At 36.1% G+C, this 19,571-nt stretch overlaps 1 protein-coding gene across 2 annotated transcripts in view; it reads left to right on the forward strand.

Moving 5' to 3' along the window:
- The window catches only part of ZNHIT6 (zinc finger HIT-type containing 6), a 57,524-nt gene that overhangs the window by 25,780 nt on the left and 12,173 nt on the right, over positions 1 to 19,571 (forward strand). For both annotated transcript variants that reach the window (XM_081490018.1, XM_081490019.1), the window contains 3 exons: positions 9,317 to 9,385; positions 10,411 to 10,491; positions 12,116 to 12,193. In XM_081490018.1, the coding sequence (XP_081346144.1) occupies positions 9,317 to 9,385; positions 10,411 to 10,491; positions 12,116 to 12,193 (228 nt within the window). The remainder of the gene's footprint in view (positions 1 to 9,316; positions 9,386 to 10,410; positions 10,492 to 12,115; positions 12,194 to 19,571) is intronic.

Consider the following 19,571-nt stretch of genomic DNA (forward strand, 5'->3'; position numbering starts at 1 on the left):
GTTTATTTTTGAGGCTTTAAATTTAAAAGATAAAATTTAAATTTCAAAAGATAAAATGCCTGTGAGTGAAGGATTATGTGCATTTATTTATTATTGAAGGGTTTCACATTTTTGTAGATTTTCTTTCTGCTTTAAGTTAAAATAAGATTTTATTACCCACAGTGGAATAAAATTCCTTTTTCCTGATAGTCCATTGGGTATTATTTGCTGTTTCCAAATTTTATAGCAGTTGACAATATATAGATTAATCTATCTTCACTATAGCTTAGAAATGCAAGAAGAAACCTAGAAAGAAAAATGTAATCCCTTGTATCAAACAACATGCTTTATTTGCATGAAATAAAATATTCAGTTCAAACCAGTTTGAGCTATAAATGAGGTGTATTATTATATAGGTTCTCATAACTGAATGTCCAGAGGTAGGATGGACTTCAGGACTTCAGGTACAGTGACTCAATTGTATCATGAAAGACCCAGTTTATTGATGACTCTTCATTGTATTTTCTGTGGTGTCCACCAAATCCTTCTAACAGTTTAGGTAAAATATTTAGGAGTGCTTGTTTCCCAGTGTAGCTGAACAGGAAACCTGAAATTCACTGTGAGTGGACCACCTAGGTCATCTGCCCAATCCTGAGACCTTGTGTCCAGGAGAATACAAGATGTGACTTTCTTAAGCCAAACAGTAAGTGTGTAGTCCTCGAGATGGGGATGGGATCCATTCATCAAATTGATTATGGATTAGGAAAGAGAATGGAGGTAAGGGATTGCCAAGGAGACAGAATGTCCAGGATAACTCTTTAAAAGTGATTTTAAAATATGAAGGCGAGTGTTTAAAATAAAATTGAGATCCATTTGAGTTATTAGTACAGAAAAATACATGGTTTGTTATTGGACTTTAATTTCTGGAAAGTTCATAATAGTACGCTAGATTACAGCATAAACTTTTAAGAGTTAAAGTGCTGCCTGGGTTCTAACCCCAGCTCTGCCACTTTCCAGCAGAATAATAATGTTGGAAGAGTGCCTGACTTGTCTTTACCTTAGTGTTCTCTCCTATAAATGAAATAGTAGCTTTTATCCCATAGAATTACAAGAATTAAATTAATTGATACATATAAAACACTTAGAACAATGCCTGGCATTCAGGAGGCACTTAATAAACTAGTCAGCCCTCTGCATCTGCCAGTTCTGCATCTACAGTTTCAATCAATCACAGATTAAAAATATTTGGGGAAAATCCTGGAAGGTTCCAAAAAGCAAAACTTGAATATGCTGTACACCAGCAACTGTTTACATAGCATTTATATTGTATTAGATATTATAAGCAATCTAGAGATGATGTTAAAGTATTTGGGAGGATGTGTGTAGGTTATATGCTGATAGACATTTTATATAAAGGACTTGAGCGTCTTCAGTTTTGGTATCTGTGCAGTGCAGTGCAGGGGAGGACTGAACCAGTTCCCCCAGGATACCAAAGGATTACTATTGTTATTGCTGTTGCTACTAGCTAGTGCTTTCTGGTATAAGGCTTCACTGGTAGTTTGCATAAGCTGCAGACTTTTCTGAGTTAATGAGTGGTATGGGTTCGATGCCTGGGTCAGGAAGATCCCCTGGAGGAGGGCATGGCAACCCACTCCAGTATTCTTGCCTGAGAATCCCATGGACAGAGAAGCCTGGTGGGCTACAGTCCATAGGGCCATGAAGAGTCAGACACGACTGAAGTGAGTGAGCACACACATACACATGGTAGTCTGAAGATCAGACTTGTAGAAAATTTAGCTTTAGCGTACCTCATGATGTCACCTGTATTTATGAATCATAAGTAAAATTTCAGGCATATTTAAACTGCACTGTATCAGCAAGCTTCTCCATAATAGTAGGAAATACTTCCCTTAATAACTGCGAACAATGGTTGAAGAGTTAATGGCCCAAATATACTGTAGAAACAGTTATTAGGAGAGTTAAATAGCAGGATGACAGATTTCCTTCTAAGCCTTCATTTCGCTTTTCTTTAAAAACCTTTGTTGGTAGTGCATTAATCAGAATAAAATCCATATTGTTTGGCAGAACATTCAGAGCCCTTTGCAGTCTGGTATTAGTCTACATGTCCAGTTTCATAAACACTGAATTCCATGAAAGTAGAGTTTGGTTATAAACTCATGGCACAATATTCTAAGTTGAAGACCCTGCAGTAATTCTGTTCTAAGCTTCATAACTCACAGGACATTAAATTCAATGTAAAATTATAACAGTAGTAATAACAGCCACTAACATTTTTGGTTGTGGTGTTCTGAGCTCTTGACCTATATATACTAACTTAATCCTATGACATAAATATTGTTCTCCTTGTTTTACTGTGAGAACACTGAGGCATAGAGGAGATGTGTCTCTTGCTCAAGATCATGTGAAGTAGTAAGTTTTATTAAGAGTAGGATTCAAACAGAGTCCACTTAACCTCTCCCCTCTCCTACCTCTGTGCATTACAGTATATTTGGATATCTTTTCTGTGTACAGTGTCAATAAAGAACAGAGTTCTTTTATGTGAAACTCTATACTCTTCTTACAGTGATTTGGAAGGAAAAACATTGTGCGTTGGTGGTTCATTCACTGCCCTTTTAAAAAGAAGCTGCTTTGTGCTCATCCCCTCTGTCTCTTTGCATCCCTAATGCCCAGCAAGCCCTCACAAGTGTTCTTTGAGTAAATGTTGGTTAATCAGTGATGTAATGGGATGAGAATTGGCAATTTTTTTAAGGAACAGAAGTGTTCACGCACATTTAAACTTTGTGTTAGAAATCTTAGTTCTTAGAATTCAGTCTCCATATGTTACTCTTAGTTGCAGCGTATTTCTTGAGGCACAAAGCTTTGAAGCTGTCAGATGATTAAATAAGGAACCCTAGGTCTGGTTGAGTAATGATTTCTGAGATAAACACTTTAAAATAGGATTTCTTTTTTTTTTATTAATTTATTTATTTTAGTTGGAGGCTAATTACTTTACAATATTGTAGTGGTTTTTGCCATACATTGATATGAATCAGCCATGGGTTTGCATGTGTTCCTCATCCTGAACCCCCCTTCCACCTCCCTCCCCATCCCATCCCTCTGGGTCATCCCAGTGCACCAGCCCTGAGCACTTGTCTCATGCATCGAACCTGGACTGGCGATCTGTTTCACATATGATAATATACATGTTTCAACGCTATTCTCTCAGATCGTCCCACCCTCACTTTCTCCCACAGAGTCCAAAACTGTTCTATGCATCTGTGTCTCTTTTTCTGTCTCGCATATAGGGTTATCATTACCATCTTTCTAAATTCCATATATATGTGTTAGTATACTGTATAGGTGTTTTTCTTTCTGGCTTACTTCACTCTGTATAATGGGCTCCAGTTTCATCCACCTCATTAGAACTGATTCAAATGTATTCTTTTTAATGGCTGAGTAATATTCCATTGTGTATATGTACCACAGCTTCCTTATCCATTTGTCTGCTGATGGACATCTAGGTTGCTTCCATGTCCTGGCTATTATAAACAGTGCTGCAATGAACATTGGGGTACACGTGTCTCTTTTCAATTCTCGTTTCCTCAGTGTGTGTGCCCAGCAGTGGGATTGCTGTGTCATATGGCATTTCTAAAATAGGACTTCTAATATGCAGAGTACATCATGAGAAACGCTGGGCTGGAAGAAGCACAAGCTGGAATCAAGATTGCCGGGAGAAATATGAATAACCTCAGATATGCAGATGACACCACCCTTATGGCAGAAAGCGAAGAGAAACTGAAAAGCCTCTTGATGAAAGTGAAAGAGGAGAGTGAAAAAGTTGGCTTAAAGCTCAACGTTCAGAAAACTAAGATCATGGCATCTGGTCCCATCACTTCATGGCAGATAGATGGAGAAACAGTGGAAACAGTGTCAGACTTTATTTTGGGGGGCTCCAAAATCACTGCTGATGGTGATTGCAGCCATGAAATTAAAAGATGCTTACTCCTTGGAAGGAAAGTTATGACCAACCTAGATAGCATATTAAAAGGCAGAGACATTACTTTGCCAACAAAGGTCCATTTAGTCAAGGCTATGGTTTTTCCAGTAGTCATGTATGTATGTGAGAGTTGGATGGTGAAGAAAGCTGAGCACAGAAGAATTGATGCTTTTGAACTGTGGTGTTGGAGAAGACTCTTGACAGTCCCTTGGACTGCAAGAAGATCCAACCAGTCCATCCTAAAGGAGATCAGTCCTGGGTGTTCATTGGAAGGACTGATGTTGAAGCTGAAACTCCAATACTTTGGCCACCTCATGAGAAGAGTTGACTCATTGGAAAAGACCCTGATGCTGGGAAGGATTGGGGGCAGGAGGAAAAGGGGACGACAGAGGATAAGATGGCTGGATGGCATCACCGACTCGATGGACATGAGTTTGGGTAAACTCCGGGAGCTGGTGATGGACAGGGAGGCCTGGCATGCTGCGATTCATGGGGTCACAAAGAGTCGGACGTGACTGAGCGACTGAACTGAACTGAATAATAAAATATTTTTTATTTGGAAAAACTTAAGAGAATTTTCCCCTGAACATTTGCCATTTTTATTTATTTGTTTTTAATAGGATAATTGCTTTACAATGTTGTGAGGGTTTGTGCCATACAACAACATGAATAAGTCATGTATATATCCTCTTCCTCTGGAGCCTCTTTCCCACCCCCACCATCTCACCCATCTAGGTCGTCCCAGAGCACTGGCTGGCCTCCCTGTGTTATATAGTAGCTTCCCACTAGCTATCTGTTCTACATATGGTAGTGTATATATGTCAGTGAATAAAATATTTTTAAGTTTAAAAAGAATGTTAAAATTATTCTTCTCCTTTCTGTGACTTCCCCATGAAAGCATCTTTGATTTTTCTGATAATAAAAAATAGCCAGTCATTATATCAACAGTTTATTTAATACAGACACACAAAGAAAGAATGAAGTCTTTTCATAATGTTAAGAAATAACCATAGTTAAAAATTTGGATGTATCCTTCATACTTGCAAATACAAAGTCATGAAGTCAGAAGAGTAGTTGAGTATATAAATACAGTACTCCTCCAGCCCCAAATTTATGTTTCATCCACATATTACTGTCTTGAAACTGTGGGAGAGAATGAACCTCAACAGTTTCTACTAAGCAAGAGTTGCTGAATAAATGTCCTGTGTTAACTCACTAAAATCAAGTGTAAAATAATAATTATTTTTTTCATTTAATACTTGTTCACATAGGTGTTTCTCAGTCTTTTCTCATTATCGCCTCCCAAAGAACTTTTTTAAACATTTCCCTCAAATTGCTGCCTGCCTGCCCACCCTGATATTTTGATACTACAGCTAGACTGTATATATCTGTTTATGTGCTGGAGCCCTCCAAAGGGCCACAAACAAACCATTATACTAATTTTTTTTTATCCTCCTAAGAACCAGTTTTCAGCCTTTTGGGAGTGATGCTTCCCACATTGAGAATGTATGGTGTGTGTGTGTGTTGATATTTGGAAGAGAAGGAGAAAAGGCTTTGCTGTGCATGAATGATTACTTCAGTTTCATGGCACTCAGAGAAGGAGCCAGTGTTTTTATTACTTTGTCAGGTTGTCCAGAAGGGAACATTAGATTTAATTATTGCCACCATTACTTCACTGGTCTATTATCGAACTACAAACATCGTGCTTTAGGGTGCCTGAGTTCCTAAGAATATTCTGGGTATAGTAATTCCATCCTTGGGAATGTTGATAAATATGGCAAGGACACAATGACATCTTTATAGTTGAAGGCATTTTGTTGAATTGAGGGAACAGAAGTCCTAATGCATTAAGAACAATAATAAATATTTAAACCTCTATCCCAGTGGTTGTCAACAATCATGGTTTTGCCTCCCAGAGGACATTTGCAGTATTTGGGAACACTTTTAGTTGTCACAACTGAGGGAGTGGGTATTGCTAGTGGCATCTCATGGTGAGAGATCTAAACATCTTGCAGTGCACAAGGTGATGTATCCCCACACCTTGAACCATAATAGAATTATCTGGTCCAAATTGTCAGCACTGCTGAGGTTGAGAAACCCAGCTTTATTCTAGTGATTCTATATCTTGGAATCTATATTTAGAAAATAACCCAAACTTCAGAAGCAATTGTATGTATGCCTAAAGATGCTCACTGAAGCATTATTAATTTTAATCTTTTTTTTACAAAGTATTCTTTCAGAAAACTTACAAACAAAAGAGAGGGGGACTCAGTTCCCCCAAAAAATAATGTTGGAATTTTGATGTATGTATTTTTTTAAGTAGGACTTTCATCACTATATGGACTTCCTTGGTGGCTCGTCAGTAAAGAATCTGCCTGCAATGCAGGGGATGCGGGTTTGATCCCCAGGTCAGGAAGATCGCCTGGAGAAGGAAATGGCAGTCCACTTCAGTATTCTTGTCTGGAAAAACCCCATGGACAGAGGAACCTGGTGGGTTATAGTCCATGGGATCACAAAGAGTCAGACACAACTGAGCGACTACTTTCACTTTCATATAGTGATATGCTGCTATTCAGTTACTCCATTGTGTCTGACTCTTTGCAGCTCCATGGAGTGTAGCCCACCAGGCTCCTCTGTCCATGGAATTCTCCAGACAAGAATACTGGAGTGGGTAGCCATTCCTTTCTCCAAGGGATCTTCCTGACCCAGGGATCAAACCCTGTCTCTTGCATTGCAGGTGGATTCTTTACTGTCTGAGCCACCAGGGAAGCCCATATCACTCTATATATGTATGAAAAATGAAAAACAAAGTTAATTCTTTCAAACTTAGCAATTTCATTGCCTTAGTCAGGACCACATCAATTTCAGGAACACTAAAGAACCACTTCAGAGGTAATTAATTCACTCATTTCAGGAATTTTTTATACAGTGCTCTTCAGTCCACTCTCTCTTATATTTTAGACTCCGCATTACTGTTCACAAATGCCTCTTATACTATCATAGAGTAAAAACATAGAGGCAGTTTTTCAGTGAAGTTAACTTTAAGTTTTATGTACCAGAAAAGGTAGATGATAGCCCTATCCCTGAGGACATTCTTCTATTTTTTCTTTACTGGGATTTAAGAACAAGAACAAGTGGTAAAAAAATGGGAAGCAGTCATGTCATGTCTATCAGTAGAGAGTCGATAAATAGATTTTGGCATTCTTCGTGCAATGGAATACTATGTAATGGTTAAAATTAATAAACTAATTTACATGTGTCATCATAAGTCTCCAAAGCATAACATAAAGAGCATGGCATGAGGTATTTAGAGTATGATAACATTGAAATAGGTATTGCTATCACACAAAATGTTGCTTATAGATGTGTTTATATATGTATTAAAAATGTAAAACCATAAATGGCAAAAATAGATACCCAACCTCAGGATAGTAATTACCTCTCTTAAGGAGAAGGGAATTGGATCAAGGAACAGTGAAGAGACTCATCAACCACGTTTATAATCTTAATTTCTTAGAAGAAAGTATCTCAAGCATATAAATACGGCAACATGCAAGATGGTTAACTATGTATATGTTGAATGTTTTTATTCTCTTTTTGTTTTTAAGCTAAATACACTTTTCAGATTTGTTCATGTATGAACTCGGGCCAAATATAAATAGATAATAGGCATAATTTAGCAATATATAATAAAATAGTAATGAATGATTCCCACATAGCCACAACTAGTTAACTACAACTAATAAAATTATTTCCAAGGACTTTTCTGTCTTTGTTTTTGGAAAGTTAAGTACTTTCTGAGAGTATCTAGGGTCCACTGAATGTTAAGAAAGGCGAATGGTTCTTGAAATTACTCAAGCAACGATTGCGGTGATTATGATTTACAATTCCAATACATGACAAGCTGGTAATCTTTTCTCTTCCCTTTGTAACTTAAATATATTTAGAAGGAAACCATATCGTGCATTAAGATTAAAAACTTACTTCATACTAAGAAATAGGTTGTCTCTTGGCCTCTTGATACTGATACTATACTTACCTATTTCACAGATAACAAATACTGCAAGGTGTTTCATTTTAGAAGAATTCTTTATTTAAAACCAGCAACTGTTGTGTTTGTGTTCAGGTGTTGTTGTTGTTGTTTTTTTTTAAGTTTTCTCCTCTGAGGTTTTAGATATCCAACCTTCAAATCAGTGAGGGGTGCCTCACAACCTAAATCTATCCCCCCAAAAATATATTAAATTTAACATAACTGCTTCTTATATTATAAGTGGCACTATCAAGCATCATCAGTATATTTTTCTCTAACTAGTGCCCAAAACTATCTTGTTACTAAAGAAAACATCCATAAGCAAATCTGTGATAACTTACATTAATAGAAGGATTTTTACTTAATTTTATGTTAGTCTTCACACAAAAAATTGACCAAATCGTATAAATATTTGGTGGGAGATATTCTACCAGATTGTATTTAAAAAAAATTATTTAAGATTTTGGGGACCATGCTGCTAAGGGATAGATTTATAGGAGATGTTGACCATTGCTTGTACATACAGCTAGCAATAAACTTCCCAGTGGGCTGTTAGAAATTTCTTTGCTAAGAAAGGAAACATGTATAAAACGATCATGTAGTGAAGACATTTAAATTTCTGTAATAGATTGAATATTTTGAGCATTAAATTTTTTAAAAAAAGGAATGGTCTCTAGTGTCACCAAATTTAGATGTATTAGATAGAGAATATGGCCATTTTTCTAAAATCACACATTTAGTGAATTGTTACAGTTGATTCTGTGTCAAGCCAAAGTTTAGACTAACAGCAAACGGACTAACTCAGAGTGCTTTCTGCTTAGCAACCAACTTGTTGTCTCCTGTTTTGCTACTGAATGCACGTACTCATGGCTCAGAAGTGTATCTGCAGCCAGCTGGTCTCAACTGGACAATACTTCATTCACCTAATTTCCAGACTAGTCAGGCAGAGACATCAGCTTTTTATTTTTAGTCATGAGGAAATTTATTTGTAAACTTCAAGTAGTAGCTCACTGATCTCAGAAGCCCCTGAACTATGAAAAATTGCCTTTTAATTCAAGAATGCAAAGTCCTTGGAATTTCTGTTCTGCTTAGTATTTTTTCCTCTTAAAACCTCTTGCAAGTATATTATTTAAAAAACATAGCCTCTAACATTCTAGAAAAGAGAAAATAGCTTTTAGTAGAAAAAAATATGTTAAACTCTAAGAATACTTTTAGAATTATTATCTGAGAACAAAAATTTAGGAAGTTAGTTGTGTGTTCAGATTTCTGTTGTCTGCCTTGATCCCCCACATGATTATTTTCTCTCTTAGAAAACGACAGTTTTGTTGGCATGTGAAGCTTCAGTTTCCTCAGAGTCAAGCTGTGTACGTAGAAAAAAGGTATAGTATCACCACTATCTATTCAGAACTTACTTGTTTTCATTACGTCTCCATATTTAAAATAAACTGTTAAATGTGATGTCAGTAGTAGAATGGATAACTAAGTATGCTATATTCATACAGTGAAATGCTACACACCACTGAAAATGAATCAACTACAATTACACGTATCAACACGGATGAACCTCAAAAGTAATGCTGAGTGAGAAAACCAAGTTAAGGAAGAATATAGAGTATGATTTTTGTATGTAAATATGGAAAAAATAAAACTATACTTTTTAGGAATACCTATAGTAAGTGGTAGAACTCTGAGGGAAGTGATTAGCACAGAAATCATAATAGTGTTTACTTCAACATGGGGACAGATGTTAAGGAGAGCAGCATAGGGAGAATCAGGAGGGCTGAATCAAGAGGAAAAATCTTCAGCCAGGTGGTTATACAGGAAATGAAAAATAATCCCAAATTCTACTATGATAAAATTACTGCTATTAACATCACAATGTGTCCTCAGAAAATACATTATTTTGGACATGAATAATGTGTATATTCATAATTGGAATTAATTCACATAACAGTTGTTTATCCTGCTGTTTTCATATTATGAACATTTTCAAATACCATTTAAAAATTTGAATGGTGGTATACTATTTGATTCCTTGGGTTAAGAAAATTTTAAAGTTGCCTTTTAAATAATATCTTTAGCATATATTCATACTATGCATAAATGTCCTCTCTTTGTAACTGCCATATGAATTTTAGGGAAGAACTTTCTTATTTAAGGTTGCATAACTGACGACAGGGAAAGGACTATATTTTACAGGTAAGGATATATAGCACAGTAGTGTATATGAATATGTATGAGCTTAAGTAATTTTTGCTTAAAAGGATGTTATATTTTGCCAAGACTAGAATAAAAGGTCTGTGTTCAGTTATTTCTCTAAAGCCACAATATTTAATCATTCTAAATTAACACCTTTAGTAGAAAATTATAAATAATAAATTTTGCTTTTGTTTTTGTTGGGAAGAGTACCAGATGATAAAACTATTAATGAAATCCTAAGACCTTACCTTGATCCTGAAAAGTCTGATCCTGTAATTCGTCAAAGGTATGTTTCAAAAATCTTACAACTTTCTGAAATTATTCTATATAATGAGGTGTGTATTATGTGCATATTTATTAAATAAAGCCATGTTTTTACTAGAATGTGATTTTTTTTCATACAGTTTACTTTCTGTCCCATTGCCTTGGGGTGTACTCAAGGCTTTGTCAGTCAGAGGTGATGCTTTGGGTGAGAATTTTGGTTATAGCAATAATAACAGTACTTAACACTTTTTGCTGAGTTTCCAATACTCTTTGAAGCTTATAGTAAGAAATGTATGAATTCATTTAATCCTCACAATAACCCTTTAAAGTAGATTATTGCCATTATATCCATTTTACAGGTGGAGAAACTGAGCCTTAAAGTGGTTAAATGACCTCATAGAGCTAATAATTAGTGAAACTAGGATTCAAATTCAGGTGGTCTGGATTCAGAGTCTGTACTCTTACCACTTAAACTAAACTGCCTTTCAAAGTTGAACTCAAAACTCTGAAAATTAGAGTTTCCAAGTAGTTAAAGACAGGAAATCCTGTTTCAGCCAAGTCTTCATAAAACTAAGTAATGTAGTTCTGCCTCCTGTCCAGAAATACATGGACAAAAATGGTTAACATAGCATAGTGGAAAGATTCAGTTTTGAATATCTGCTTTAGAATGCTAATTCTGTCCCTTATTAGCTATGTGATCAGGAGCCAACTTACTTACCTAACTTCTGGGCCTTAATTTTTTCCATCAGTAAGATGAGAATGATGATGTTTACTAGATAGTTGTTATGAAGCTTGTAAAAAATTACGTATATAAGGTTCCTGGGACAGAGTCTTACACATAGTAGTCAGCACTGAAAGAAGGAAACTGTTAGTATGTGAATGTGTTTCTGAGCAGGAGTTTCTTTTCTCCAGGTGATACCTGTTTAAGATTGTAATGCTTGGATTGTTTTAAATTTTAAATTGGGTGAATTCTAAAGCAGCTGATTCAGTTCTAGTTAAATCTCATCTTCCACTTTTCATAAAAAATGTTGTCTAGACTCAAACCCAATCTATGTCACATACCACACAGTGTCTTCGGGACCGCTACCGTGTGTCTTTTCCTCTTACTGTAGTCATTGTTGTTTAGTCATTCAGCTCATGTCTGAGTCTCTGCGATCCTATGGACTGTAGTCCCCCAGACTCCTGTGTTTGTGGGATTTCCCAGACAAGAATACTGAAGTGGGTTGCCATTTCCTTCTCCAGGGGATCTTCTCAACCCAGGGATCAAACCTGCATCTCCTGCTTAGCAGGCAGATTCTTTACCACTGAGCCACCAGGGAAGCCTTTCCTCTTACTGTGAATAATCTAATTGTTATCACTGGTCATATATTTAACAATAAAGCAAAATACCTGTCATCAAATTGGATACATTTTTTTAAAAAAATAAGTAAATTAGCGAGATTAATCTGTACAGAGAGAAGATAGGTAATTTTTTTTACATTTAGATTGTTGGTTAGAAAATATCTTTAACACTTTTTCTGTGCTTGGATAGGTAAATTTTAAGTATTATAATTAGCTATTCATAGATGCTTAGTTTTCCATAGACACAGTTTTAAAATACACTAAAAAGCAGTTTTACTTCCTTTAATATGACATTTTTATTTCAGGTTGAAAGTCTACATTTGTTCTCAGACTGGTGTCCGAATTTTAATGAAGGTAGAAAATATGCAGCAAAATTTAGTAAGGTAAAGTTGCTTCTCTTTCCATTTCTTTAAATGTTTTCTAAACTAAGTAGCTTGCTTAGTGGAAGTGGCTAGTTATTTTACTAATTATCTGGCTGTCAGCAAAGCCTAGGCTTCTAAAAATGACCTTCAAATTAAAATTTTTAAATAATCACACATCATAATATAGGATAAATTCAATTGAAAAATCACCCTTATTAGAATATTTTAAGATAACATCATGTGCAACTGAAAGGTTTTTAAATTCCATTGTAACTTATTTCAAGAAATTATGTACAGGTGTGTGTGCATGCATCCTTAGTCATGTCCAGCTGTTTTACAACTCCATGAACTGTAGCCCATCAGGCTCCTCTGTTCATGGAATTTCCTAGGCAAGAATACTGGAGTGGGTTGCTATTTCCTACTCTAAGGGATCTTCCCGACCTAGAGATCAAACCCGAGTCTCTTGCATCTCCTGCATTGAAGCATTCTTTACTACTGAGGCACCGAGGAAGCCTATTCTATACAACAGAGTTCCAATGTTCCAGGTTTTGCTTTAGGAATAAAAAAATTCATGTGATAAACTGACCATTGAATATATCACAGTGGGAAGAGCTCTACACAGAACGTGAAGAAAGCCAGGCTCTAACAGACCTTGTGGTTTGAGAGGTTTAATATCAGTAGGCTCTCTGTCCCTTCTTTAATGGGTTGATGAAGTAGACAATGTTGACAGATCTTTGAGAGTCCTTGCAATGTGTCCTTAAGTGCCAGTTGCGTGTGCATCACACTAAAGTGCAGAACACTGATTTTTTAAGATCTGTGATGCTTTCTCCCTTTTGTTTCATTAACAAAGCTACTAGATCCAGTTCAGACTAAATATGATTGGTCTCATCTGCTTGTATAGCCTAGAGATTTAAGCATCCAAGCTGTGAAAACAAAGCTGAGTTTGAATCCTGGCTCAGTCTGCTTCTAATTACATTAACTTGAGTAAATTACATAGCCTAACTGCCTTAGTTTCCTCATCTCTAAACTGGGGGTAATAATAATCAGGTTGTCATGAGAGATTGAGATAAATATTTAGCACATGGTAAGTGCATGCTTTTATTATTACTATTGCTACTATTGCTATTATTACTACTATTACAACAGATAAATGGATTCTTATAAAATATCTTCCAAAATTCAGGGAAACCAAAATTCCTTGAATTCCTTACCTATTATAAAAGGTGAGGTAAATGTAAGATACTGCATAGTTTAAAGTTTATAATAGAGGATAGACTGCTTAGGCCCAGATAGTGTTCATTTTTGACTTGGAAATACGTACTGTAAATCTGTGAAGAGAGAATGGGAATGGTGATCTCAGCTTGTCCTAGAGGACAGAGTTTTCTCGGAGAGTGACAGAAATGCCTGGAGCATGACACAACCCAGAGGGGAGCAGTTGGTAAAACCTTTTCAGGAAGTTGCGTAGAAAGAAATCCGAAGGTAGCAGGACAGGAGGATACAAGTGAGATTGGTAGATTGTATTTTAACAAAGGACCAATGAGGATAAACCTTCACCAAAAAAGGTCAAAGGACTATACTGCAGTGAAGATCAGATGACCTAATTCTAGACACTCAACTTCTCTGGGCTCCATTTCGCTTTAAGAGCCTTAATTTTCTCTTATGTTATGGCTTTCCTTCTTTAGAAACCTAAAAAGGACTTCGATTGGGCCTTGGATTAACTTTTTTAATCCCCAGAGGGGAGACAATGGTAGAGTAATAAAGTAAAAGATGAGTGGTATTGACTTTAAGGAATACCTAGAATACTAAACCCAAGCCAAACTGAGTAACATGAAAAGTATTCTGACTTTCCTTTATCTATGTAGGAAAACATGCCCTCCAGATTTCCCCATTTGAGTTGTTTACTTAAACTCAGTAATATATGAAAATACCATCGAAGAAGAGGAAGCAGTAGCTTACAACCAAGGTCTAAGAATTTTGTTTTTAAAAACTGCCATGCTACGTAATTTTGGCTAGTGATGTTTTTCACTTTAAGGCAATAATAATATTAGAAACTCTACATGAGATACCTTTTATCCTGAAGGTGGACCTATGTTGGGGTAAGGTACATCCTTTTATCTCTGACTGTTGTTGCTGCTGCTGCTGCTGCTGCTAAGTTGCCTCAGCCGTGTCCAACTCTGCGACCCCATAGACGGCAGCCCACCAGGCTCCACCGTCCCTGGGATTCTCCAGGCAAGAACACTGGAGTGGGTTGCCATTTCCTTCTCCAATGCGTGAAAGTGAAAAGTGAAAGTGAAGTCGCTCAGTCATGTCTGACTCTTCAAGACTGCATGGACTGTAGCCTACCAGGCTTCTCCATCCATGGGATTTTCCAGGCAAGAGTACTGGAGTGGGGTGCCATTGCCTTCTCTAATCTCTGACTGTTAAGTCAGCCTTAAGTATAGTTATCCTAATTTCTACAAAACTCCCCAGTTTTATTAGTTTCTAAGCATGAATAATGAAATTTGATACTCTAGAGATACATTTAGAAGTAGATTTTTTTTAATTAAAGATTTTTAAACCTGTGTTCATCAGATTATACATTCATAGATAGGCTAAGATGAGCGTTTACATTTCATTGTATGCTTAATTACAGTTATACCATTAAAGGAAAGTACATTCAGAGAATATCTAAGTAAGATTATTATAGGTTATAAAATGCAGGCTTCTAATTTAAGATAAGGAGGATTTTATTATTTCCTGAAAAGTACTTAGAAGGTTGAAACGTATTTTCCTTGTGGCTTTCTGATTTTAAATACATCATACGATTTATAGCACTCCAGTAACTTCAGAGTAGTCTTTTGACCAAATACTTGGTGTTGGTGATTTCCACTGGTTGTGTTTTTCATTCTTGGAGGGTTTATGACAATTGTCCCATTATATAACTGATCAGCTAGAGCAATCTTAAATTTTCCCATGCTTTAGCTTTACTTTATTCAACGTCTATGTTTAGATTTTAGATAATCATAGAATGTGTATCTCACCCTAAGGAATTTGTTGCTCTTTAGGCATTTTCTTTCCAGAATACACAGGATTGAATTTGTACCTTCTTATAAAAGTAAGTGGGCTTCCCTTGTAGCCCAGCTGGTAAAGAATCCACCTAACTTGAGTTTGATCCCTGGGTTGGGAAGATCCCCTGGAGAAGGAAAAGGCTACCCACTCCAGTATTCTGGCCTGGAGAATTTCATGGACTGTATAGTCCATAGGGTGGCCAAGAGTCGGACACGACTGAGCGACTTTCACTCACTCACTCACTATAAATGTAAGTATGTCGGCTTAAGTAAATCCATTCATTCGTTCTGCAGACACTTAGTGAGTACCCATTGTGGTCCAGGTGTTGTAGACATTAGACTGATAGCAACAAGGAAAACCGTTTTTGACTCTGTGGAGCTCACATTCCCAGAGGAGAATTCATGTAAGATACCCTCTTGCACATCATTTCTCACCATGTTTCTGTTTTCAGAGAGTAAATGAGTGTTTTGAAGCAGAAAAGGCTAAGACAGTAATACCAGGCACCATCAGAGGCAGCCATTCTATTGCTGCTAACTTATTATTGACAAAATAAGTTAGAATATTCCCAGCTTTGATGTTGTTCATTCAATTGTAATTTTTCAAATCTATTAAATTTTAGACCTATATTTTACTATTTACTTTCCATAAAGAATCATTTATTTTCCATAAAGAAATTCAGATGCATTTTCTGTTGTTTTATGTTTACTTTGTTGCTGCTTTAATGTTTATATAAGATCCTGGTTTTGATAACAATGTGGTTTAAGCTGTTGTGGGATAAATTCTTTTCAAATTTACTCAAAAGCCATTAATTAAGCACATTTACTCTCCTTGGCCTATAAATTTAAAAAATTGGGGTTTATATAAGACTGAGTAGGGTACAGTTTTGTTGTAATGAAGAAAACAGACATGAAGCAAAGTTCACCAAGGTGCCTGGTGTGGATCTGTCTTCTGAGAGATGGAGATAAGGTCTGGAGAGGGTTAAGGCACATTGAGTTTCAAGTAGAAGTGTCATCATTTTCTGTCATTACTTTCAAAAAGAATGGCCTTTCTATATTAATCCCTTATTACTAAGCGCCTTATTTCTGTATCCTTTGAGCCTCAAAAGCTTCTCATAGATTCCTGCATTCCTGTCTTATATTTATCTCAATGAAACATCCCATATGGTGATGAACTCCCTTTTGAAAACAATGGCTGCCATATGCATCTTCATTTTTATATTCCTTACAGTGCTGAGTCAGTGACTTTCCCATAGTAGGAATTCAGTCTTAACTCTTTTTAATAAGTAGTGTGGTGGTGGTTTAGTTGCTAAGTCGTGTCCATGTGTGCCTGCTATGTGCTAGGAGTTCATACCACTTTAAAGCAGGGTTCGGACAGCTTTTTTCCAAGTGGCCAGACAGTACAGTTGCAATTGTCAAGCTGTCATGGTAGCACATAAACAGCTATAGACAATACATAAATGAGTGGGTATGACTATAAGACCTTATTTACAAAAACAGACAATGGACAGAATTTGGCCTGCTGACCGTATTTGCCAATTCCTGCGTGCTCCAATTCTCAGTTCTCTAAAATGAGAGAGAAAGAGAGATTATTAAAACAACTGCCAAGTATAATGTAAAGTTTCTTCAGAAAAAACACTTGTTCAGAGAACAGGCTTTTTGATATGTAACCTTGACCAGAAGTATCAATAGGTTAAGATTGATCAAGTCTTTATTTTTCATTTATTCAGTTAATATTCATTGAGTCCCTTCCATATGCCAGCACCGTGCTAAGCCTTAGGAACAGAACACATAGACATCTAAAAGACTAGCCCTCAAAATGCTCACAGTTGAGGAATGGAGATAGGTATGTGGTAAATGTTATAATAGATATGTGTTTAATAATACAGCATAGCAGAAAACATGGGCATCTTTGCATGTCAGTTTTTGATGGGTGCACAGACCAGTTGGCTTCACTCTACTTCCAAAAATCGGCATATAGAGCCAGGAGTTGAGACTTTAAACCCAGGCCAAATTAAAATATTATCTAAGCTTTGATTTCATGAACATCACAGAAGACATTATTACTCTTTTATGGGGACTACCTGTTGTACTTGCACAGATTCTATTAGTTGTTTCCTACTATGCTGGTTACTGGTTGTAGTTAATAATCTTGGAACACTTTTTTCTTTTTTTTAAGCAAAAAAGCAACCAGCAAAAGAATGAGCTATTTCTCTTGGATGATTTTATTTCCATGCTGAGAGGATGTTTTTTAAATAAAAAACTAAGGTTACTTTACTTTCTTTGGATCTGTAACTTGAAATATTTAAAAATCATTTACTGTGAAGTTAAGAGGTAAGATACTTTTTCCTATGCCCTTTTAGAGAAATTGGTTTTGCCTCCATAAAGGCCTCAAGTGAGACCCTCCTGACTTCTTTTTGATTTTCACTAACACCCACCCACAAGCAAGCAAAGACCCTCCCCCACATTCTACCTTAAAGCAGAGTGACCCCCCAGCTCAGGTTACTAGCTCAGATTCTGACTTCCTAGACTCTGAATTCTGCCTTGAAGGCAGACTTTGTTGATTCCGAGAGCCTGGTCTCTTGTCTATGTCACCTCCTCCAGGTCGCTCCTTGCTTTTCACCTCGCCCAGACACCTACTGGCTGATTTTGCTCCCTTAGCATAAGCATCTCTCCAACTGATTATTTAACCTGTGTTTCTTTTCTCAGAACATTGCTTCTCAAATTTCGGTGTCCATCATAATTATCTAGGACAGATGAAAATGTTGATTTTCAACCCACCTTTAGAGTTTGGGGTTTAGTCAATCATTTTTTTAGTCTCTGCCTCCTAAGGGACCCTGATAGAAGTTATCCCTGGAACCACACTTAGAAACACTGCCCAGAATGGTAAACTCCTTGAGGACGTTTTTAAATCCCATGCAAGTGTCTTAACGTGTTTTCTGTATAAGAAGCATTTGGTAGATGTTTATGCAGTTGAGTTGCTGAAGTTGTATGTAGAAATGTGTAACATTAGGATGAATTTTTGAAGTCAGATTTCTGCATCTTTAAAGATAGGGTCTGTACCCTTTGCCTAATCGAACTAGGTAGTAGGAAACTAAATCTTATTTCAGGCTTACAGAGAATGATTGAAAAGTATACTTTGAAGATATTCTAAATAAAAAATTTATAATATACGTGTTAAAAGTTGGGATTTTAAGAAAATATCCTGCCATTAAGGAACTGAAGACCTTGGAATTTAAGATTATTTTTATAATAATGGTATAGAATTAAATATATATCAGAGAACATTAAAGGAATTCCAGGAGTTCTAAGAACCGCATTAACTACTTTCAGATGCCTTGTCTTATGTAAATAGCCAGAGACCAGTTTTGCCTTTTAGTTGGATCCCTTGAAAATAACTGTGATGAAGGAAGGGTTAGTGACTAACAGCAGTGTGCTCTCTAGATGAGATTACTTAAACTTCCTTTTGTTTCCCTTTTGGAATTTAATTCTAGTAATGAATTCTGCAGAGATAAATGGGGGGAAATCACTTAATCTAAGAATCAGTTGTAAACAACCTTGCAGGTTAGTAGAAGATGCCATCATCAGCACTCACTCATCTCATTAAGAGATGCATTCCCAGTAAAACTGTACTTTAAATGTTTGTAATATGTTTTTGTTTTCATCAGTTTTGTACTAATAATAATTAAAAGTATTCTATCCAGAAGAAATTTTAACATTTAAAGCCTTAAGATCATAGATAATAAAGTGAAATTTTTACCTAACATACACATTTTTGTTATAGGGAAGTATAACTGGGTGATAAAGGTTTTCAAGCATGAATGTATTTAGGATAAAATTCTGTGGAAAATTGAAATGGAAAGACAATCAAGGAGAAAGGGAAACCATATAAGATTTCTAACTATTAAGGAAGAACTTGTTCAAACAGTTTTTAAGTTAGTGACACTGGTACCATTCCCATTTTATTTAAATTCCAGTGAATTTACTGAAGAGTGATATAACATTTTCATTTTAAATTATCAGTATTTGCACTGCACTACAAATTATGTTCTTTATAATCTATTTAAACTTGTGAATAAAGATTTTTAAATGAAATTTTAGATGTCTGTTTTAAAATGTACAAAAGTATCTTTGTTTTCTAAAATTATTTTAGGTTATGATAAGCAGAAAAGTGTGAAGAACGTGCAGAAGTTTTCCCAAACGGAGACATACACAAATGTTTGCTGCAAGGGTGTTTAAAATCAGAGTTAAATCTAAAGGCTGATGGATGTCTTTATGGAACATAATAAGTATTAATGACACCCTCTTATTGAGTGCCTCCTACTGTTTTTTAAGTACTTTGTTAAGTACTTAAC

Source organism: Giraffa tippelskirchi, chromosome 5 (assembly GCF_054371585.1).
Source record: "Giraffa tippelskirchi isolate mGirTip1 chromosome 5, T2T-mGirTip1v1.2.pri, whole genome shotgun sequence".
Lineage (NCBI taxonomy): Eukaryota > Metazoa > Chordata > Mammalia > Artiodactyla > Giraffidae > Giraffa > Giraffa tippelskirchi.